The sequence below is a fragment of the Notothenia rossii genome, assembly GCF_949606895.1.
Source record: "Notothenia rossii genome assembly, chromosome: 1".
Taxonomy (NCBI): Eukaryota; Metazoa; Chordata; class Actinopteri; order Perciformes; family Nototheniidae; genus Notothenia; species Notothenia rossii.
This window is the reverse complement of record NC_136912.1, coordinates 96614978-96639140: the sequence shown is the minus strand read 5'-3', so window position 1 is coordinate 96639140 and position 24163 is coordinate 96614978. Positions and strand designations below refer to the sequence as shown.

The following is a 24163-nucleotide window of genomic DNA, read 5'->3' as shown; positions in this document are numbered from 1 at the left end:
TGGCGTTTCCCCTTGTTTGTGTCTGTTTGTTTTTTTCGTAGTGTTGTGGCGACGTGGTTAGTGTCAGCTGTTTTCGGACAGCTGTCTCGGGGGCACATCCGCGTGATTTCTTGGTGTTACCTGCGTGCAGGTCGCTCCATAACTCCGCCGGGTTCCAGTGCGTAATTAGCCGCCGCAAGCCACATGAAGACTAGGCGAGAGTAGTAACATTTTGGTTAGGCAGTTAGGGGGAAAAGTCTCTGTTGGGTTTGTCTTTTGCCCATGCGTGTTGGCAGTTTTAAATGTTGCTTTCTGATTGGTTATAGGTAAAATATTATGGCTTCTTTGTCGGCGTTTGTGGATGCGCCCTCAGTGTCTTTCTTAGATGATTGCTAGAAGGCGCAGTTGGTCGATATAGCAGAGCATAATGAAATTGCTGTTGTAGGGAGCAAGCGGAAACATGAGATTAAGGCTGTCATCGTGTCAGCTTTGTTTGAGCGGGGAGTGTTGAAGAAGAGCGAGTCTGGGGCGGCAGGGGTCGTGCCGGTAGTGGTTCAGACAGCTGGTTTGACGTTCGAGCAGCAAAAGGAGCTTTTGGCCATGCAGTTTAATCAGGAGAGGTTGAAGTTGGAGTTGGGGATGGAGCAGGAGAAGTTGAGGGGTCAGCAGCAGGAGATAGAGAAGCGTTTAGAGGTGGAGAAGATGAGATGTGAGGTGGAATATGCTAGATTGCGGCTGATTGGAGAGGGCAAGCTTGCTCCGGTGGAGGATGGTTCTGATAGGTCGGCATCAGGTAATGGCGATATTATTTCTTACTTGCGGTTAGTGCCAAAGTTTAATGAGCGTGACCCTGACATCTTTTTTACTCTATTTGAATGCATAGAAGCAAGAAACTGGTCAGATTCGGACAAAGTGATGTTACTTCAGTGTGTACTCACTGGGAGAGCACAGGAGGCCTATTCAGCTGTTTGTGGCGAAAATGCTTTGGACTCTGCTAGAGTAAAATCAGCAGTGTTCAAATCAGCAGTGTTAAAATCATACGAACTGGTTCCTGAAGCGTATCGTCAAAAGTTCAGAAGTTGGGTCAAATGGGATAAGCAGACACACATGGAGTTTGTCCGTGATTTGACTTCTCATTTTCAGCGGTGGTGCGCGGCAACAAAGGTTGCCAGTTTTGACGGTCTTTGTGAACTCATTGTATTGGAACAATTTAAAGAGGTTATCCCTCAGCGCTTGGCCACTTATGTAAATGAGCAGCAACCTTGCACCGCGCTCAGAGCTGCTGAACTAGCAGACGATTTTGTGTTGACACATAAGGGCAGTTTTACTGAGAAGTGGTCTAGGGGTGATTGGAGACGTGGAGAAGATGGTGGCTATTCCCGCGGTGGTGCAAAGTTTTCACCAGGCAATGTCATTATTGCCGAGAAGAGGGTCATTGGAAGGAGCAGTGTCCGTTGCTGGAACCTGACGGGAAGCCTCGTTCTTCATCATATGCTCCAGCCATGTGGTGTTCTGCCGTTTTGGTTAAAAAGCCGCAGGGTGTAGGATCGGGCATGGTGCCTGATAAGAAGCTGGTTTGTGCCGATTTGGATGTGAGTTCTGTTTTTGGGCCGTTCATAACGGAAGCCGTTGTGTCAGTAGTTGGTAGTGACAAGTATGTTCCAATTAAGGTGTTGCGTGACACAGCAGCTAGATACTCATTTATTATTGAGTCAGTGTTGCCTTTTTCATCAGAGACAGAGACGGGGGATTTTGTGCTGATGAGGGGAATGGAGATGGGCTTGATTCCTGTGCGACGTCAAACAGTAGTGCTGGATTGTGAGCTGGTACGGGGAGTTGTGTCTATCGGCATGCGTCCCGCGTTGCCACTTTTGGGCAACGATCTTGCTGGTAGTGCTGTGTGGGCGTGTGTGCCACCGCCTGTGGTGGTTTCCAGGCCGTTGGCATCTGTAGAGCCAGAGGAGAGTGGTTTGCAATTTCCAAGTGTGTCTCCAGTTTATACTATTACGCGTATGCAGAGCCGTAGGATGTCTACTGACCTACCTGTTTTGAAGTCTGGAAAAAGTGGTCCTGCATTGGCTCCAGTGATTACCTTGATTACAGTAACTAAGGGCACCTGGGTCTGGTGCCCTGCCCAGCTATTTAGAGCCTCTCTGCTTCTCTCTGCTTTCTCCTGCAGGCACCAGGCTCTGATGAGTATACCCAGTGTTTATGTGACCTGTTGGTGCAAATAAACACCTTTTTCTACCCGTTAATGTGTTGTGTCTCCTCTTTGTTGTGGCCTTCTGAGCCAGGTCGCAACAAGATCACTTACAGTATCTTCTTGATATTTTCATCTATATTTCTATCATTGACCTTCTACTTTCCCACTATTTTGTATGTACTCTTAATATTTTTATGTTTTCATCAAATATAACATAATTTCAACAAAACAATTCAATAGCATGCTTTAACCGCTAGGCGACAAAAATATATTGTCAAACATAATATTAAAATGAACTCTTATTTTGAAAATACAGCTTCCTGTGTTCGAATGAGCTGCTCCGACCCTCGGTCTTGACAGACTCCAAATGTCCAACATTATACAATCAAACAAATAAATAAACACAAGGATAATGATGTGTTGTTGTTGAGTAGATAACAGTGTGGTTTAGAAAAGAATATAAAATTAGAAGGAAAAAACGATGAAACAATACAGATTTCAGTTTTCTGAGCCCCTACTCTCCCCATAACTGACGGGAACTAAAGTCCTACATTATTCAATTCAAATAAAGAAGTAAAAACAATAAGTGTGGCTTGATGTTGAGTAAGAAAAAGGTTGATAAACGCTGAGAGAATGGGTCTGCGGAGAAAATTTTCCCAACCCCTCTATTACCAACGTTCAGGGAGCTCTATGCGAGTCAATGGGACGCCCTGATAGTTGAATATTGTCGCTAAAGCCCCCCCCCTGTGTTTGATAGTGACGCCAAGGGATCCTGACATAACGTTTAAAGCATAATAAAGACAATAGAGAGCATAATGTTTTTAATGCAACGCAGTCTCGCATCGTATGCTTCAGCAGAGAACCGGCCGCGGCCGTTGAATTTCAACGCAGCGGGGAGCATTCGCTCGCGATATCAACTCGTCTACTACATACGTTCAAGGAGCTCTGTGGAAGTCTATGGACATCGCCGAAAGTTGAAACTCGACGCCAAAGGGCCCCCCCTTGCGTTGGAAAGTGACGACAGGGACCCTGACATGACGTCAACATAGGCCGAGTTGGGAGTGAGAATGTGTTGTATATACAGATATAAACCTTTTTTCTAAAATCAAAATAGAATTTGCCCCCCTGTTGAACCTTTGTTGAGAATCAGCTCCTCTAAAGGATGTGTTCCTCTCCACAGAGGGAAGAGGAAGAGTGGTGTTCCTGTGGAGCAGCAGCTGTCCAGCTGTGCTCTGTGTCAGGACGTCCTGAAGGATCCAGTCTCTACCAGCTGTGGACACTGGTTCTGTAGACAGTGCATCACCTCATACTGGGAGCAGAGACCTCCATCAGGAGACCCTTCCTGTCCCCAGTGTGGAAAGAGATCCAGAACCAGAGCTGGCCTGCAGACAGCCAGTCAGAGCAGCTCTGTACGAGGTAAGAGGCCGAACACATGCAGCGTCTTTAGGCCGTCGGGGCGCTGGGTCTCTACTCTTGGATGAACTCTCATTGGCTCAGAGTCCTCTGATCTTCTTCCAGGCATTGTTTAAGTGTTTTAAAACAGACAGCAGTTTTTTCCTTTGTAGAAACACTGGACAGATCTAAAGGAGAACTTTAGCCCTGCAAATACTTCTACAGAAGATAGTAAATATATCTGATGGCTAGGATCCTTCCTTTAGATTCTCAAAAGCATTTCCTGATTCTCTCCTGTTTCCTCTCTTCCAGCAGAACGTGGTCTGCAGGAGGTTCTAGATGAACATAGGCTCAGTCTGAGGAGGAGATGTGAACGTGTGACTGAAGGAACTGATCAAAGTGAAACCCTCCTCAACAGGATCTTCACTGAGCTCTACATCACACAAGGCCAGAGTGAAGAGGTTAATACCCAACATGAGGTGAGGCAGCTGGAGACAGCTTCCAAGAAGATGACCCTCCATGACACTCCAATCAAGTGCCAGGACATCTTTAAAGCCTCACCTGACCAACAGACTCCCATCAGAGCGGTCCTGACCAACGGAGTCGCTGGAGTTGGAAAAAGCTTCTCAGTGCAGAAGTTCACTCTGGACTGGGCCGAGGGTTTGGGAAACCAAGATGTCAGTCTGGTGATCCCGCTCTCCTTCAGGGAGCTGAACCTGATCAAAGGTGAGCAGTACAGTCTTCTCAGGCTGCTCCATGTTTTCCATCCAACCTTACAGAAGCTCACAGCAGAGCAGCTGGCTGTCTGCAAAGTGCTGCTCATCTTTGACGGCCTGGATGAAAGCAGACTTTCTCTGGACTTCAGAAACAATGAGGTTGTGTCTGATGTCTCTCAGCAGTCCTCAGTCAACGTGCTGCTGACAAACCTCATCAGGGGGGAGCTGCTTCCCTCGGCTCTCGTCTGGATAACTTCCAGACCTGCAGCGGCCAATCAGATCCCTCCTGAGTGTGTGGACAGGGTGACAGAAGTACGAGGCTTCACTGACGCCCAGAAGGAGGAGTACTTCAGGAGGAGATGGAGTGATGAAGACCTGTCCAGCAGAATCATCTCTCACATCAAGAGCTCCAGGAGCCTCCACATCATGTGTCTGATCCCAGTCTTCTGCTGGATCACTGCTGCAGTTCTGGACCACATGTTGACTACAGACCAGAGAGGAGAGCTGCCCCAGACCCTCACTGACATGTACTCACACTTCCTGCTGGTCCAGACCAAGAGGAAGAAGCAGAAGTATGAAGAGGGACATGAGACGAGTCCACAGCAGCTGACGGAGGCTGACAGGGAGCTTCTCCTGAAGCTGGGGAGGCTGGCGTTTGAACATCTGGAGAAAGGAGACATCATGTTCTACCAAGAAGACCTGCAGCGCTGTGGCCTTGATCTCACCGAGGCCTTGGTGCACTCAGGAGTTTGTACACAGATCTTCAAAAGAGAGAGTGTGATCTTCCAGAAAACAGTCTACTGCTTTGTTCATCTGAGCATTCAGGAGTTCCTGGCTGCAGTCTACATGCTGCACTGTTACACCAACAGAGACACAAAGGTGCTGAAGGACTTCCTGCAGGGAGACTGGCCCTATAAGAACAGTAACAGCAGAGATCAGGAGTACCCATCCCTGGATGTCTTCCTAAGAGGAGCCATGAAGAAATCACTCTGTAGCAGAAATGGCCACCTGGACCTGTTTGCCCGCTTTCTCCACGGCCTCTCTCTGGAGTCCAACCAGAGACTGTTAGGAGGCCTGCTGGGTCGCACAGACAACAGACCAGAAACCATCCAGAGAGCAATCAGCAACCTGAAGAAGTTGAGAAGTGATAAAAGCTCTCCTGACAGGAGCATCAACATCTTCCACTGTCTGACAGAGATGAAGGACCTCTCAGTACATCAGGAGATCACAGAGTTCCTGAAGTCAAAGAAAAGATCAAAGAAACTCTCTGTGATCCACTGCTCTGCTCTGGCAGACATGCTGCAGATGTCAGAGGAGGTTCTGGATGAGTTTGACCTGAAGAAGTACAAAACATCAGCGGAGGGGAAACAGAGACTGATTCCAGCTGTGAGGAACTGCAGGAAGGCCAAGTGAGTCCAGATGTGATTAACTTTATAAACTGAAGTGGATCAGAAGTTTAATTATTCAAATAAACACTATCACATTTCTGCTGTTTAAAAACTGAGAGCAAATTAAAACTGTTCTTCTATTTATTTATAATAACTGTTAGATTGAACAGTTTCTCTCTTCATACTCCTTTGAGGGAGGGAGGCGTCATGTCAAACACATGAAGGACTCTAGAGGTTTCTCAGCATGTGATCTCACCACACAGCAGGACTTACAGTTATCAGTTATTATTACTTTCTGTTAGTTTCTTTATCTTTAAACACAGAGGTTTTTATTACCATGTATTAGAGTTTAAATTAGGATCTATATAATTCCCCACCAATACCAGAGATATGTCTTAATGCTGATATACGGAGAACATCTTGCTGATGGTATTTAGTTTAAAAGATTGAAACCTTATTGGTTTGTTATTTGTGATTGTGTTCAAAATAAATGTTCAGATGTTCAGAGAAGCAATCTAGCAACAGCCTCTGACAGCAGAAGGTAGCCAACACAGACATGTGATCACACATTAACGCACACATTAAACTCAGTTATAATAATCATTTCATATTATTACACATAATATAAAATGGCATCAGCAAATGTCATTCAGAACATACTGTATGTCAAATCTTTACTCATGAAGTCTTTGAGGTTAATATAATGTTCCCTCTTTTAAACACATGTTGTAATATATGTGTTGTTATAGACTTACTGGCTGTAAACTCTCAGAGGCTGAATGTGAAGTCGTGGCCTCAGCTCTGAAGTCTGACCCCTCCCATCTGAGAGATCTGGACCTGAGTGAGAACGCTCTGGAGGATTCAGGAGTGGAGCGTCTGAGTTCTGGACTAAAGAGTCCAAACTGCAGACTGGAGGCTCTCAGGTCAGTTCACTGACTCTCTGTTACTGCTGGAGATCTCATGTGTTCAGTTTGTAATTAAACCTAATTATGTTCATTCATATATTACATCCATACTTTTGTAAATATTTTATTCATATTTCCCTAAATGTAGTCTGCAGTCAGGACAGCTGATTGTTTCCTAAATAAACTATTATTCTTCCTCTGTTAGTTGTTAAAGTAAATGTATGTTTTCAATCTTTAGTAAATGGTCTGAATAAAGAAGCTCCTCTGAACTAATATTAGTTACTTTTTTTGACACTTAGTTTTCATTTATGACTTTTTTCATTCCAAAACCAACAAGTGCTCCAACTCATTCGACCAAATATGTCGTTTGTTAAAGCGCTTAATACGACCTATAATTACGTTTTAAAGTGTCCGCCCTCTAGTGCTCTTGTTGAATGCAAGCGTTACAGAGGGTCATTTATTCACAAACAACCCTCTCTGTAAAATCCTAAATTGTAGGGTAGTTTGGCCATTAAAATGCTTTTGATTAGATTTCTAGGTAGAAGTGTATATTGTACTTTCAGAATCCACGTCCAGTCGATATGTAGGATCTATAGATATTACGAGGAGGATTTGAGGGATGCGGCAGCCTCCATGTAAAGTTAGGGGTTGAAAACTGTTTTTCCAGTCTCAACGTTTTCATAATAAAACCAATGATCAAATGATTTCAAAGAGATATCTGCAGTACTCATCCACTAAAACATCAGTTTATCAGTTAATTATAATAATTAATCATTTATTGGTTTAAATTGTGTCCAATGCTTTTGTGTTTTTCCCATAGGTTTTTCTCTTTCGATTCTGAGAGACACCTTTCCTTTTTCAGAGGTTTTGATAGGCTAAAACATCGATTGTTTTAGCCGCAATGCATTTTGGGATATGTTGTTTTTATTATATGAAATCAGAAAACATTTTTAAAATAATACTTAATTCCGAGCGTTCTTGCTTTTCTCTTTGGAGGTCATCACATAACGGCATTGTAATACACGGTTCGGCTGCATTACATATTACAGATCTGCCCTGGTTCTTTATTTATAGAGCTCTGATGAGAAGACTTCTAGACAAACAGGAAGAACTGCCGCCAACACTGAAAACGTGACGTGGATCATAAATATATCAGCAATTAAACAACATCTTACATTTCTTTTCACACAATACGTCTCCTCGCAGGATCAACACTAATTCAGCTGACTTTTATATTTGTCAGGGTTGAGAGAGACAAGCAGAACCCAAATGCAGATTAACAGAAAGTACCTTTATTTCAAGGTTTCAAGACAGAACTCTTCCCAGTGAACACAGTCCAACAACAACAAGGAACTAACAAAGACTAACAGAAAACACAGAACCTAAATGCACACATGACTAATCAAACAAACAAGAGACAGGTGAGGAGGGAGGAGAAAACACAGGGGCACCAGGTGGACCCGGGGGCTGGACCCGGGGGCTGGACCCGGGGGCTGGAGCCGGGGGCTGGACCCGTCCAATTCCAGTTTTGGAAAGTCAGCCGTGGTTCCATTCCATTTCAAAGAGCTGTTGACGCTCAGCGTAACCTTGTCGCACTGCCACTCCAACATCCAATCACAGGGCCTGATGACTAATCACGGGGTTTGTAAAGCAAGGCGGATGTTGTAGTCCCAAACGGTAGCTGGGGATTCTGGGTAGTGTAGTGTCTTCGGAAACTGTAGTGTCTAAACTCCTAAAAAACTATTTGTTTCTCTGAATCGAAGGTTAAAAACACAAAAGCATTGTACACAATTTAAACCAATCAATATTGTGTAATTAACAAGGATAAACTAATGTTTTTTAGTGGATGAGTAATGCAGGCATCACTGTGTAATCATATCTATATCTGGTTTTATTATGAAAACTTCGAGACCGGAAAACTGTTTTCACCCACACTAACTTTACATGGAAGCTGCATACACGTTATCCTGGCGAGACCTCAAATCATCTTCGTAATATCTATCAAACTATAGATCCTACACATCGACTCGACGTGGATTCTAAGAGTGCAATATACACTTCTCGCCAGAAATCTAATCAAAAAGCATTTTAATGTCTAAACTATTCCACAATATAGGATTTTTCAGAGAGGGTTATTTGTGAATAAACGTCCCTCCGGAGCGTTTGCAATGTACGGGCCGGGAGCATGTTGTTTCTTACACGACCACTAGAGCACCTCTAGTGGTCGTGTAAGAAACAACATGCACTTTAAAACATGTCTCTGGGTCGTAAGAAGGGCATGAACAATCGGCCTATATGGTCGTTTTTTGTAGGAGGACAGGCTGTACAAAACATACAAAACAAAGCCAGGCACTTACATCAGTTCAACAAAACATACAATGCATTCAGGGATACAGAGATAATACAATTAAATAAGAGCACAAACATTTGAATGTATGTCGTCAGAGTAAACAGCTCCTCGTATGGAGGTCAAATTATGAGAGGATGGGAGGTCACATCAACGACCTCCGGTCCTATTCCAGCAGATACACCAACCCTTTTTTCCATCTGGCTAAGTACAAATCTTTTTCCAGTCTTAGCAGGAAGGTCAATCTTTCCATCTCTTGAATTTCCTTAATCATTTCAAGCCAATTATCTATAGTAGGTATATCTAGCTGGAACCATTTACGTGTAATGGCTGTTTTTGCTCCCACAGTGAGGATTTTTAAGAGATATTTTCGCTTCTTGTAATTCCTTCCGGTGGATCACCCAAATAAAGGGACATACATGTCACTGGTATTTGCAGCCCAAGGATTTGCTGCACATATCTCCAGACATTTTCCCAAAGTGGTTTTATCTTTGGGCAGGACCAAACTATTTGGTGGTGATCCGCTCCACTACCTCCACAATCTCTCTAACACGAAGAATCGTTTCGGTGTAAAATATCTTTCCAGCTTTGGAGTAATTAAAAAACGCACCAGATTTCTCCAACTGAATTCTCGCCATTGAGTAGAGCAGGTAGTAGAGAAGATCATTTCACACGTTTTCCCATTGTTGAGTGGTTATTTTCACATTCAATTATTTTCCCATCTCTCCGTGATATACCTTGTAGTGTTTCCTCGACCCATAGCAAGTCCCTGATAAAGTTTTGAAATTACTGATTTCGAATCACCTGTGTATGCCTTTACTGTACATTTTATTATTTCATTATGTTGTTTGGTTCAGGATTGGCAATTTCTTTAAAAAATGATTGTCGAAGTTGTAAATAACAGAAAGAATCATTCACTTATATTTGTCTTCAAGCTTCTGGAAGCGCTGTAATGATGTATTTCCCATTAGTCTGCCGTAAGCAGTGATACCAATATTCCTCCAATATTTGAATCCAGAATCCAAACGATTCGGTCTAACATCTGTACCGTATGCTTCCCATCTTAGCTTTCTTTTCTGGCTCCACAGGTTTAATTGTTTTACAACTTCAAACCATATTTGAAGGGAAAACAAAATGAAAGGATTTACGTGATCTTGATATGTTTTTAATAGTTTGAGATCTCCCACAAAGGCTTGCATTGGGATATCTTTGTCACACCACAGAACAAGAGGTTTGAGTTGGGAACAGTAATAATAATCCTTCAGGTTATGGAGAGACATACCACCTCTCTGCTTATTAATCAGTAATGTTCTTAATCCTTGGTTTTTTTCCGTTCCAAATAAATGGTGATATTTGTTTGTTCCATTCCTGAAATTGGTTGTTAGGGATTTTAATTGGTGATGACGTAAACAGGTATAACAATCTAGGTAACATTGACATTTGTATTATCTCTATTCTTGCACTAAAGCTCCTCCTCTTTAATTTTCTTATTTACAGCTTCATCATTAGTTTTATATAAGTCACTCGGGTTACGTGTTAACCAAACACCCAGGTATTTTATTCCTTTTTGAGTCAACGGGAAGTCTTTGTTTGAGTTCAGAGGAGGGATGTCAGTTAAACGCTAATATTTGACTTGTTATATTTAGCTTATAGCCTGAACATGTAGCAAACAGTTCAAGGAGATCAGGAAGGGCAGTAAGGCAGACGTCAGGGTTACGAACATATAGCAATACGTCATCCGCATACAATGCTGTTTTGTGTTCTGTGTCTTTAATAGTAGTTCCCTGTATGCTACAGTCCTCTCTTATTGCCTGTGCCAGAGGTTCTATGTAGATTGCAAAGAGTGTTGGTGAAAGGGGGCATCCCTGACGAGTAGAGCTTTCCAATTGAATACGGTCAGTGAGACATTTATTCTGGTTCTCGCTGTGGGGGCCGAGTACAAGGCTTTGATGCTATTAACACATTTTTCAGTAAAACCAAAGCACTTCAGAACCAGAGACAAATATTCCCAACTGACTCGATCAAAAGCTTTCTCTGCATCCAGACTTATCATATCGAGTTTGAATTAGTTTTCCTCATCAGAATACCTTTATTCGTCCCACAGAGGGGACATTTACATTGTTCCAGCAGAAAAAGAGCTGAAGACAGCTTGATGTTTAACAAGAAGTATGCAGAAAAAACAGAACAATATATTGAAGATTAAAAAAAAAGAATTACACAATTTACAAAATACAAAAATACACAGTTTGTAACGGACCTGAAGATGGAGCAGCCTTATTGCAGTTATTCACAGAATATATTTACAGTTTATAAAACGGACAAGTCAAATCAAGCAATCTGATTGGTTCTTAGCCGTGATATACTGAGCGTATACCACGGGTAGAATTGTAAGTTACTTTTCACAACAAGTCAGTATCCCTCCGCGTCTGAGAAAAACAGTATACCGTTGGGCTGCTTTTCATATTGGAACAAGAAAGCAGCGGAGAAGTAACGGGGCAGAAGCCCTCCTTTTTGACGCAGCGGTCCAGACATAGACATCAAACGGCAAAACATATTCAGTGTGCAGTTCCTTTGGCTTTAGGGCAGGGATATCTAGATACTTTTGAAGGTTTAACATAATGAATTGTGCTACTTTTAAAGCAAGCAACGATGTTTTCAAATCTGTAATCAAAGAGGTCCGCAAAAACGCTATCGACCAATCAGATTGCTGGATTTGACTTGTCAGTTTTATAAATATATTTACATTTCTTCCATTACGAAACAAACGTACAAAGCATAAGATGGAAACATTTAAGATTAACTTCGACCTCCGGGGGGGTCTTACTATAGTATGGAGGAGTGGATTGAGCAGTGCCTATCTCCAGAGAGCACCTAAACTACGACATGCAGAGCTACGTGAAGAGCAGGTAGACCAACTGGAAAAGTAGCACCATTCAAAAGCTTTCTGATGCGGGTCTTGAAACAAAGCAGAGAAAGTATGACCGTTAGTGGCCACAGGTGCGAAAGCTCTCTCCAGAGCTACTGGAAGCCCAATCTCAGGGACCGGAGAAAGTGGAGCAATATTCTCTCCACGCCAAGAAACAGCCTCGAACAACCTCAACCTATACAAGTGACCACGTAAGCCATGCTACTGATGCTGGACAGGTTTTCAGTGGATGCTCAATAAACAGCAACATACACATTAATGTAAATAAACAGCCAAATAATGGATCAACGCTCTCTGTCTAATATGTTCGCTTGCTGTTAGTGTTACATATTGCACGTGGTTGGTGTTTAACAACAAGGGGTGTTGTAGTCTTTGTTGTTGTGTGTGTGTGTGTGTGTGGGGGGGGGGGGGGTCTATAGGGGCAGTGCTGGTTGTACAGTCTGACCGCTGCAGGAAGGAAGGACCTGCGGTATCTCTCCGTGAGACAGGTGGGGTGCAGCAGCCTGTCGCTGAAGGAGCTGCACAGTGAGGAGGGGGGGGGACACAGTGTCCAGCAGGGAGGACAGCTTGGCCGCCATTTTCCTGTCTCCCACCTCCTCCACAGTGAGGACTCCTGTCTCCCACCCCCTCCACAGTGAGGACTCCTTTCTCCCACCTCCTCCACAGGGTCCAGAGGACTCCTGTCTCCCACCTCCTCCACAGTGTCCAGAGGACTCCTGTCTCCCACCCCCTCCACAGTGAGGACTCCTGTCTCCCACCTCCTCCACAGTGAGGACCCCTGTCTCCCACCTCCTCCACAGTGTCCAGAGGACTCCTGTCTCCCACCTCCTCCACAGTGAGGACTCCTGTCTCCCACCACCTCCACAGTGAGGACTCCTGTCTCCCACCCCCTCCACAGTGTCCAGAGGACTCCTGTCTCCCACCACCTCCACAGTGAGGACTCCTGTCTCCCACCCCCTCCACAGTGAGGACTCCTGTCTCCCACCCCCTCCACAGTGTCCAGAGGACTCCTGTCTCCCACCACCTCCACAGTGAGGACTCCTGTCTCCCACCTCCTCCCCAGTGAGGACTCCTGTCTCCCACCCCCTCCACAGCGTCCAGAGGACTCCTGTCTCCCACCACCTCCACAGTGAGGACTCCTGTCTCCCACCCCCTCCACAGTGTCCAGAGGACTCCTGTCTCCCACCACCTCCACAGTGTCCAGAGGACTCCTGTCTCCCACCACCTCCACAGTGTCCAGAGGACTCCTGTCTCCCACCTCCTCCACAGTGTCCAGAGGACTCCTGTCTCCCACCTCCTCCACAGTGAGGACTCCTGTCTCCCACCCCCTCCACAGTGAGGACTCCTGTCTCCCACCTCCTCCAAAGTGAGGACTCCTGTCTCCCACCTCCTCCACAGTGTCCAGAGGACTCCTGTCTCCCACCACCTCCACAGTGAGGACTCCTGTCTCCCACCCCCTCCACAGTGAGGACTCCTGTCTCCCACCATCTCCACAGTGAGGACTCCTGTCTCCCACCACCTCCACAGTGTCCAGAGGACTCCTGTCTCCCACTCCCTCCACAGTGAGGACTCCTGTCCCCCTCCACAGTGTCCAGAGGACTCATGTCTCCTGTCCCCCTCCACAGTGAGGACTCCTGTCTCCCACCCCCTCCACAGTGAGGACTCCTGTCCCCCTCCACAGTGTCCAGAGGACTCATGTCTCCTGTCCCCCTCCACAGTGTCCAGAGGTCTCCTGTCTCCCCCCACAGTGAGGACTCCTGTCCCCCTCCAGAGTGAGGCGGGATCTTCCTTCGAGGTCCGTTACCTTTGCTTGAAGCAGCCTCTGTTGAGAAAAGAGCAGAGCGTCTCTCAGGTCCGTGGCCACGGTCTCCGTTCCCTCCACCCGTTGCTCTGCTTCAGTTAGCATCGTGCTAACATTGCGGACATCACCAACGACGCTTTGTAATTTTGTATTCATCTCCGTCTTGAAAGAGTTGAACTCCTGTTCCATGGCTTGTCTGAAGTCGTTCTTAAAGTCCGTTAGTTCCTGTTTTAACGCAGTTTTTAAGTTTCTTATATCCCTGCCCAAGTTTTGCATAGCCTCAGCCGTGGAAATGTCTTCCTCCTCACTACCCGCATCCGTCTCTGGTTTTCTTGTCTTTTCCCTCGTTCTAGTTTTTTTGTTTTCCCCAGTGGTTTCTTGCCTTTAACCCCACTCATCCTTTTGGGGTCTTGTATTCAAAGATATTGTGTTTCTAAGGGGTTTCAAACTCAAATTGACTGGGAGAGTTTTCTATCATCTTGAAAGGCTCACCGGAAGATGAACTAACATTATTTTACATAAAGTTTACTTTCTGACAGAGAAATGTTAATGTTCCCACATTTAGACGTGTTTCCACAGATAATAACCAGGAGGCTGATATAATGATGATCCTCAATAACAGAATGACAGTCTCTGTAATTCAGGGAAAGATCATTGATCAGGACGCAGTGATGATGAGCTGCACATTTCAGACCTGAACATCTGACTGGATCATGAACTCTTCTTTCTCCTCATCATGTTTTCTTTATTCAGACTGAGGAGCTGCAGTCTGTCAGAGATCAGCTGTTCTGCTCTGATCTCAGCTCTGAAGTCCAACATCCATCTGAGAGTTCTGGACCTGAGTCTCAACGCTCTGCAGGATTCAGGAGTGGAGCTGAGAGATGTTCTGGAGAGTCCAGACTGCAGACTGGAGACTCTCAGGTCAGTTCACTGACTCTCTGTTCCTGCTGGAGATCTCATGTTTCATTAGTTATTCAACCTGACTCTTCTACATTCATATATTACATCCATACTTTTGGAATTGTTGATTTATTCATATTTTAATCAGGGCTGCTCGATTATGGCAAAAATCATAATCACGATTATTTTGATCAAAACTGAAATCAGGATTATTAAATACGATTATTCATTGACTTTGAAAACATCCATTTATTGAACTTTAAAACAAATAATGATAATTTGAACAGTATGTTTTTAACAGTTGATTTATGTACTTTAAGTTTAATTCAACTGAAAAACCAATACAAAATAAATTAAACATTTATATCTACATTTAAATCATATAAAAATAATAAATACCAATAAAGAAGATCAACAAATATTTTGGAGCGCACTTCCACAACCTGCTAAACATATATAAATATGATAACTGATGTCACTCTCAACCTGTAATGTTTAATTATACTGCTCCACGCAGTGCTCTTATTTTGGTAACCCCTCATCTGGAAACAGGAAGTAGCTGAGAGGCTCCGGCTGGACGAGTTAGTGAAAGTTGACGCTAGAGACGGAGAATAAAGAAACTAAAGCTTCCCTTGTGACATGCTCCTATGGATTTATGAAACAGACTGCAAGTCACAGCACGACCTGCTGAGAGGGGCTTTGAGGGGGGGGGGCAGGGTGTGTAACGCATTGAGAGCATCGTTGCGAAAGGGAATGCAGCAAAATAATCGTTTTATTTCAATTACGTTGTTTTCATAATCGTTTCAAGACAAAATCGAGATTAAAATACGATGAATTGCACAGCCCTAATTTAAATGTTTACGTACTAAATAAAGTTCTTAAAGGAACTGTTATAGATATCTGCTGTTAGCTGTAAAAAGTAAATCTGTGTTTTTAATATTTAGTAAACGATAACGTCTGAATAAAGGTCATCAGAAGTGATATTAGTTTGACATGATGAAGTTTACTTCCTGAAGGAGACACATTTTATTGATCTCATTCATTTCAATGTTTCATTTCTTTTCATTTCCATCTTTATTTCAAACAGATTAGAAAAAACTAATAAAAAAGAAGAGATGTGAAAAACAGAATAGCGTATTGTTAGAATACAGTATTTCTCAATATTCATAATAATATTTATATATTCAACAAAATATTGATAATAATAAATGATATGTGTCCAAAGGGAGCAGGAGGAAGCAGATGCTTATTGATCCCCTTACTCACTGCTGATCAATGATTATCCTTTCAATCAGTTCTGCAAGTTATTGCTACTTACATATTTACATTTATACATGTTGAGAAACACATCTGATTATGAACTCTTCTTTCTCCTCATCATGTTTTCTTTATTCAGTCTGAGGAGCTGCAGGTTGTCAGAGATCAGCTGGTCTGCTCTGATCTCAGCTCTGAAGTCCAACCCCTCCCATCTGAGAGATCTGGACCTGAGTCTCAACGCTCTGCAGGATTCAGGAGTGGAGCTGAGAGATGTTCTGGAGAGTCCAGACTGCAGACTGGAGACTCTCAGGTCAGTTCACTGACTCTCTGTTCCTGCTGGAGATCTCATGTTTCATTAGTTATTCAACCTGACTCTTCTACATTCATATATTACATCCATACTTTTGGAATTGTTGTTTTGTTCATATTTTTGTTTCTCTAAAGCAGGAGTTTCAAACTCAAATACACAGTGGGCCAACATTTAAAAATGTGTACTAGTGGAGGGCCGGACTGGTTCAATGTTTATTTCAGAACTTATTGAAATGAACTTATTGCACATATTAAACCTGGAACTAACAAAGCTTCAATGATTGCCTATAAAAACAACATTAACATTAAATAATCAGTTGATTCATTTCTTATGGCTCTATCTGCAGCTTCTCCAGAGTCAGTTCTTATGGCTCTATCTGCAGCTTCTCCAGAGTCAGTTCTTATGGCTCTATCTGCAGCTTCTCCAGAGTCAGTTCTCATGGCTCTATCTGCAGCTTCTCCAGAGTCATTTCTTATGGCTCTATCTGCAGCTTCTCCAGAGTCATTTCTCATGGCTCTATCTGCAGCTTCTCCAGAGTCAGTTCTTATGGCTCTATCTGCAGCTTCTCCAGAGTCATTTCTCATGGCTCTATCTGCAGCTTCTCCAGAGTCAGTTCTTATGGCTCTATCTGCAGCTTCTCCAGAGTCATTTCTTATGGCTCTATCTGCAGCTTCTCCAGAGTCAGTTCTTATGGCTCTATCTGCAGCTTCTCCAGAGTCATTTCTTATGGCTCTATCTGCAGCTTCTCCAGAGTCAGTTCTTATGGCTCTATCTGCAGCTTCTCCAGAGTCATTTCTTATGGCTCTATCTGCAGCTTCTCCAGAGTCAGTTCTTATGGCTCTATCTGCAGCTTCTCCAGAGTCAGTTCTCATGGCTCTATCTGCAGCTTCTCCAGAGTCAGTTCTTATGGCTCTATCTGCAGCTTCTCCAGAGTCAGTTCTTATGGCTCTATCTGCAGCTTCTCCAGAGTCAGTTCTTATGGCTCTATCTGCAGCTTCTCCAGAGTCAGTTCTCATGGCTCTATCTGCAGCTTCTCCAGAGTCAGTTCTTATGGCTCTATCTGCAGCTTCTCCAGAGTCAGTTCTTATGGCTCTATCTGCAGCTTCTCCAGAGTCAGTTCTTATGGCTCTATCTGCAGCTTCTCCAGAGTCAGTTCTTATGGCTCTATCTGCAGCTTCTCCAGAGTCAGTTCTTATGGCTCTATCTGCAGCTTCTCCAGAGTCAGTTCTCATGGCTCTATCTGCAGCTTCTCCAGAGTCAGTTCTTATGGCTCTATCTGCAGCTTCTCCAGAGTCAGTTCTTATGGCTCTATCTGCAGCTTCTCCAGAGTCAGTTCTTATGGCTCTATCTGCAGCTTCTCCAGAGTCAGTTCTTATGGCTCTATCTGCAGCTTCTCCAGAGTCAGTTCTTATGGCTCTATCTGCAGCTTCTCCAGAGTCATTTCTTATGGCTCTATCTGCAGCTTCTCCAGAGTCAGTTCTTATGGCTCTATCTGCAGCTTCTCTAGAGTCATTTCTTATGGCTCTATCTGCAGCTTCTCCAGAGTCAGTTCTTATGGCTCTATCTGCAGCTTCTCCAGAGTCATTTCTCATGGCTCTATCTGCAGCTTCTCCAGAGTCAGTTCTTATGGCTCTATCTGCAGCTTCTCCAGAGTCAGTTCTTATGGCTCTATCTGCAGCTTCTCCAGACTCATTTCTTATGGCTCTATCTGCAGCTTCTCCAGAGTCATTTCTTATGGCTCTATCTGCAGCTTCTCCAGAGTCAGTTCTCATGGCTCTATCTGCAGCTTCTCTAGAGTCAGTTCTTATGGCTCTATCTGCAGCTTCTCCAGAGTCAGTTCTTATGGCTCTATCTGCAGCTTCTCCAGAGTCATTTCTCATGGCTCTATCTGCAGCTTCTCCAGAGTCAGTTCTTATGGCTCTATCTGCAGCTTCTCCAGAGTCAGTTCTTATGGCTCTATCTGCAGCTTCTCCAGAGTCAGTTCTTATGGCTCTATCTGCAGCTTCTCCAGAGTCAGTTCTTATGGCTCTATCTGCAGCTTCTCCAGAGTCAGTTCTTATGGCTCTATCTGCAGCTTCTCCAGAGTCAGTTCTCATGGCTCTATCTGCAGCTTCTCTAGAGTCAGTTCTTATGGCTCTATCTGCAGCTTCTCCAGAGTCAGTTCTTATGGCTCTATCTGCAGCTTCTCCAGAGTCAGTTCTTATGGCTCTATCTGCAGCTTCTCCAGAGTCAGTTCTTATGGCTCTATCTGCAGCTTCTCCAGATTCATTTCTTATGGCTCTATCTGCAGCTTCTCCAGATTCATTTCTTATGGCTCTATCTGCAGCTTCTCCAGAGTCAGTTCTTATGGCTCTATCTGCAGCTTCTCCAGAGTCAGTTCTTATGGCTCTATCTGCAGCTTCTCCAGAGTCAGTTCTCATGGCTCTATCTGCAGCTTCTCTAGAGTCAGTTCTTATGGCTCTATCTGCAGCTTCTCCAGAGTCAGTTCTTATGGCTCTATCTGCAGCTTCTCCAGAGTCAGTTCTTATGGCTCTATCTGCAGCTTCTCCAGACTCATTTCTTATGGCTCTATCTGCAGCTTCTCCAGAGTCATTTCTTATGGCTCTATCTGCAGCTTCTCCAGAGTCAGTTCTCATGGCTCTATCTGCAGCTTCTCTAGAGTCAGTTCTTATGGCTCTATCTGCAGCTTCTCCAGAGTCAGTTCTTATGGCTCTATCTGCAGCTTCTCCAGAGTCATTTCTCATGGCTCTATCTGCAGCTTCTCCAGAGTCAGTTCTTATGGCTCTATCTGCAGCTTCTCCAGAGTCAGTTCTTATGGCTCTATCTGCAGCTTCTCCAGAGTCAGTTCTTATGGCTCTATCTGCAGCTTCTCCAGAGTCAGTTCTTATGGCTCTATCTGCAGCTTCTCCAGAGTCAGTTCTTATGGCTCTATCTGCAGCTTCTCCAGAGTCAGTTCTCATGGCTCTATCTGCAGCTTCTCTAGAGTCAGTTCTTATGGCTCTATCTGCAGCTTCTCCAGAGTCAGTTCTTATGGCTCTATCTGCAGCTTCTCCAGAGTCAGTTCTTATGGCTCTATCTGCAGCTTCTCCAGATTCATTTCTTATGGCTCTATCTGCAGCTTCTCCAGATTCATTTCTTATGGCTCTATCTGCAGCTTCTCCAGAGTCAGTTCTTATGGCTCTATCTGCAGCTTCTCCAGAGTCAGTTCTTATGGCTCTATCTGCAGCTTCTCCAGATTCATTTCTTATGGCTCTATCTGCAGCTTCTCCAGATTCATTTCTCATGGCTCTATCTGCAGCTTCTCCAGAGTCAGTTCTTATGGCTCTATCTGCAGCTTCTCCAGAGTCAGTTCTTATGGCTCTATCTGCAGCTTCTCCAGAGTCAGTTCTTATGGCTCTATCTGCAGCTTCTCCAGAGTCAGTTCTTATGGCTCTATCTGCAGCTTCTCCAGAGTCAGTTCTTATGGCTCTATCTGCAGCTTCTCCAGAGTCAGTTCTTATGGCTCTATCTGCAGCTTCTCCAGAGTCAGTTCTTATGGCTCTATCTGCAGCTTCTCCAGAGTCAGTTCTCATGGCTCTATCTGCAGCTTCTCCAGAGTCAGTTCTTATGAGTACATTTCCCCACAGGCCAACAACAGCTTCAACAAAACTATTTCCCTCAAAGAGAAACCAAACATGCCCTGTTGTCGTGAGAGAGAAAGTGCAGAAGGAAACATCCATTAAAGTCAGTGTGCTGCTCTGTGATGCTAGCTCAGATACTTGGCATCTCATCTTGGGTGCAGGTTCATCAATGTTTGGGCTCAGGCTCTGAGCTGAGGAGACCCTCAGGATGGAGAGAAGGTCTGAGAGCAATATACCGGAGGGCCGGATCTAATAGGAATTAGAAATGATCCAGCGGGCCGAAATGTAATCTGAGTTTGACATGTGTGCTCTAAATGTAGTCTGCAGTCGTAGCAGTTGATTGTTTCCTAAAGTAACTATTATTCTTCCTCTGTTAGTTGTTAAAGTAAATGTATGTTTTCAATCTTTAATAAATGGTCTGAATAAAGAAGCTCCTCTGAACTAATATTATTTTACATAAAGTTTACTTTCTGACAGAGAAATGTTAATGTTCCCACATTTAGACGTGTTTCCACAGATAATAACCAGGAGGCTGATATAATGATGATCCTCAATAACAGAATGACAGTCTCTGTAATTCAGGGAAAGATCATTGATCAGGACGCAGTGATGATGAGCTGCACATTTCAGACCTGAACATCTGACTGGATCATGAACTCTTCTTTCTCCTCATCATGTTTTCTTTATTCAGACTGAGGGGCTGCAGTTTGTCAGAGATCAGCTGTTCTGCTCTGATCTCAGCTCTGAAGTCCAACATCCATCTGAGAGTTCTGGACCTGAGTCTCAACGATCTGAAGGATTCAGGAGTGGAGCTGAGAGATGTTCTGGAGAGTCCAGACTGCAGACTGGAGACTCTCAGGTCAGTTCACTGACTCTCTGTTCCTGCTGGAGATCTCATGTTTCATTAGTTATTCAAACTGATTATGTTCATTAATAACTTGAATTCATTAAATAGTAAATGTCCTTTTATTCATGTTTTCATTTTCATGTACTAAATGAAGAACTGCAAACATAAATATTGATTGTTTCTTAAAGAAACTTTAATAGCTTTTATTTGTAAAAAGTAAATCTGTGTTTTTAATATTTAGTAAACGATAACGTCTGAATAAAGGTCCTCTGAAGTGATATTAGTTTGACATGATGAAGTTTACTTCCTGAAGGAGACACATTTCATTGATCTCATTCATTTCAATGTTGAGAAACACATCTGATTATGAACTCTTCTTTCTCCTCATCATGTTTTCTTTATTCAGTCTGGAGAGCTGCAGGTTGTCAGAGACCAGCTGTTCTGCTCTGATCTCAGCTCTGAAGTCCAACATCCATCTGAGAGATCTGAACCTGAGTCTCAACTACAATCTGCAGGATTCAGGAGTGAAGCTGCTGAGAGATCTTGTGGAGAGTCCAGACTGCAGACTGGAGACTCTCAGGTGAGTTCACTGACTCTCTGATCCTGCTGGAGATCTCATGTGTTCAGTTTGTAATTGAACCTAATGTATGTACATTAATAACTTGAATTCATAAAGGGTCCGGGACCCCAAGTAATCTGAGAGCTGTTCTCTGCCGTCATGACGCGCAGGGTGTTATTTTGTAACGGTGCCTGAGCTGTGTGCTCCACTCTTCCTGTCGGCTCTGTCGGCTAAACTCCGCTGCTCCGGGATGACGGTCTAACTGCTGGTGAACTCGGAGCGCTGTCAGAACGGGACGCTCAGATACTCAGAGCAGAGCTCACGGTCAGAGAGCCTGATGTGCAGGGTATAATAATAATAATAATAATAATAATAATAATAATTTAATGGGCATAATATGCGCTTTCAAACCGGAGTACTTTTCCCAAGAACTAGGCCTATAGTTCTTGGGATTTTGGTTTCACACCAAAAAGATCTGGAACTAGTCCCTACAAACCTTTTCACCCCGAGATACTCCCTGCTAGAGAGGCGGTACTTTCCTGGGGAGGAAATGGTTCGTGGGTGTGTCGGCCACACTGACAATTTCTGATTGGCTGGGTGAAATTCAAACCACGTCCCGTAAAACTCCGAAAAGTTTTGTGAAACCGCCATTTTATTTGCTCGCATTAGCATTATTAGCAGCATTAGCATTAGCCCAGCGCACCAACGGAGAGACACTTATGGCAACACAAAAGAAAACATGGGAGCGGTGGAGATGAGGAGGTGTCGGCGCTTCAGGCGATTTACTCTGAAGGCCTCAGTAGAAGCTGCTGGGACTCCCAGCAGCTTCTACTGAAGCCTTCCCCAACTCCGGGGACTTCCGGACGGGACTTCGGGTGGCAGTATACCCCGTGAAGTTGTTTGCGGCCTGCCAGTAAACCCAAAGCAGAAGAAGAAGTGACGTCAGCGGCTTCATTTGCGTAATCCTCCCTCAGGGACTTATTCCGGTGAGAACACGATCTACTAGGACAGTTCCAGGAAATAAAGAGCTCGGCGGGACTAAGTACGCAAAGTACTTGGTGTGAAAGCGGCTAATGTTACAGACCATCACATGCCAATAGTCATGTGTTTTAGATCCTGTGTTAAGGCTATACACAGAGGTGGGAAGAGTACTTCTGAATAAAAGTAGAAGTACTCAGATCTTGTACTTGAGTAAAAGTAGAAGTACTCAGATCTTGTACTTGAGTAAAAGTAGAAGTACTCAGATCTTGTGTTTGAGTCAAAGTAGAAGTACTCAGATCTTGTACTTGAGTTAAAGTAGAAGTACTCAGATCTTGTACTTGAGTAAAAGTAGAAGTACTCAGATCTTGTGCTTGAGTAAAAGTAGAAGTACTCAGATCTTGTACTTGAGTAAAAGTAGAAGTACTCAGATCTTGTAGTAAAAGTAGAAGTACTCAGGTCTTGTAGTAAAAGTAGAAGTATTCAGGTCTTGTAGTAAAAGTAGAAGTACTCAGGTCTTGTACTTGAGTAAAAGTAGAAGTACTCAGATCTTGTACTTGAGTAAAAGTAGAAGTACTCAGATCTTGTTCTTGAGTAAAAGTAGAAGTACTCAGATCTTGTACTTGAGTAAAAGTAGAAGTACTCAGATCTTGTTCTTGAGTAAAAGTAGAAGTACTCAGATCTTGTACTTGAGTAAAAGTAGAAGTACTCAGATCTTGTACTTGAGTAAAAGTAGAAGTACTCAGAGCTTGTACTTAGTAAAAGTAGAAGTACTCAGGTCTTGTACTTCAGTAAAAGTAGAAGTACTCAGGTCTTGTACTTGAGTACAAGTAGAAGTACTCAGGTCTTGTACTTGAGTAAAAGTAGAAGTACTCAGATCTTGTACTTGAGTAAAAGTAGAAGTACTCAGATCTTGTACTTGAGTAAAAGTAGAAGTACTCAGATATTGTACTTGAGTAAAAGTAGAAGTACTCAGATCTTTTACTTAGTAAAAGTAGAAGTACTCAGATATTGTTCTTGAGTAAAAGTAGAAGTACTCAGATCTTATACTTGAGTAAAAGTAGAAGTACTCAGATCTTGTACTTGAGTAAAAGTACTCAGATCTTGTACTTGAGTAAAAGTAGAAGTACTCAGATCTTGTTCTTGAGTTAAAGTAGAAGTACTCAGATCTTGTTCTCGAGTAAAAGTAGAAGTACTCAGATCTTGTACTTGAGTAAAAGTAGAAGTACTCAGATCTTGTACTTGAGTAAAAGTAGAAGTACTCAGATCTTGTACTTGAGTAAAAGTACTCAGATCTTGTACTTGAGTAAAAGTAGAAGTACTCAGATCTTGTACTTGAGTAAAAGTACTCAGATCTTGTACTTGAGTAAAAGTAGAAGTACTCAGATCTTGTTCTTGAGTTAAAGTAGAAGTACTCAGATCTTGTTCTCGAGTAAAAGTAGAAGTACTCAGATCTTGTACTTGAGTAAAAGTAGAAGTACTCAGATCTTGTACTTGAGTAAAAGTAGAAGTACTCAGATCTTGTACTTGAGTAAAAGTACTCAGATCTTGTACTTGAGTAAAAGTAGAAGTACTCAGATCTTGTATTTGAGTAAAAGTAGAAGTACTCAGATCTTGTACTTGAGTAAAAGTAGAAGTAATCAGATCTTGTATTTGAGTAAAAGTAGAAGTACTCAGATCCTGTACTTGAGTAAAAGTAGAAGTACTCAGATCTTGTACTTGAGTAAAAGTAGAAGTACTCAGATCTTGTACTTGAGTAAAAGTACTCAGATCTTGTACTTGAGTAAAAGTAGAAGTACTCAGATCTTGTATTTGAGTAAAAGTAGAAGTACTCAGATCTTGTACTTGAGTAAAAGTAGAAGTAATCAGATCTTGTATTTGAGTAAAAGTAGAAGTACTCAGATCTTGTTCTTGAGTAAAAGTAAAAGTACTCAGATCTTGTACTTGAGTAAAAGTAGAAGTACCAGAGTGTAGGAATACTCTGTTACAGTAAAAGTCCTGCATTCAAAATGTTCCTCAAGTGAAAGTAGAAAAG

General features: G+C 43.2%; 1 protein-coding gene across 1 annotated transcript in view; it reads left to right on the top strand.

Annotated features, from left to right (window-relative positions):
• The window catches only part of LOC307042396 (NACHT, LRR and PYD domains-containing protein 12-like), a 52291-nt gene that overhangs the window by 13878 nt on the left and 14250 nt on the right, over positions 1–24163 (top strand). Inside the window, exons 4-10 of the mRNA XM_079686259.1 lie at positions 3363–3598; positions 3887–5699; positions 6428–6601; positions 14411–14578; positions 15954–16124; positions 20436–20603; positions 20998–21171. Coding sequence (XP_079542385.1) covers positions 3363–3598; positions 3887–5699; positions 6428–6601; positions 14411–14578; positions 15954–16124; positions 20436–20603; positions 20998–21171 — 2904 coding nt within the window. The remainder of the gene's footprint in view (positions 1–3362; positions 3599–3886; positions 5700–6427; positions 6602–14410; positions 14579–15953; positions 16125–20435; positions 20604–20997; positions 21172–24163) is intronic.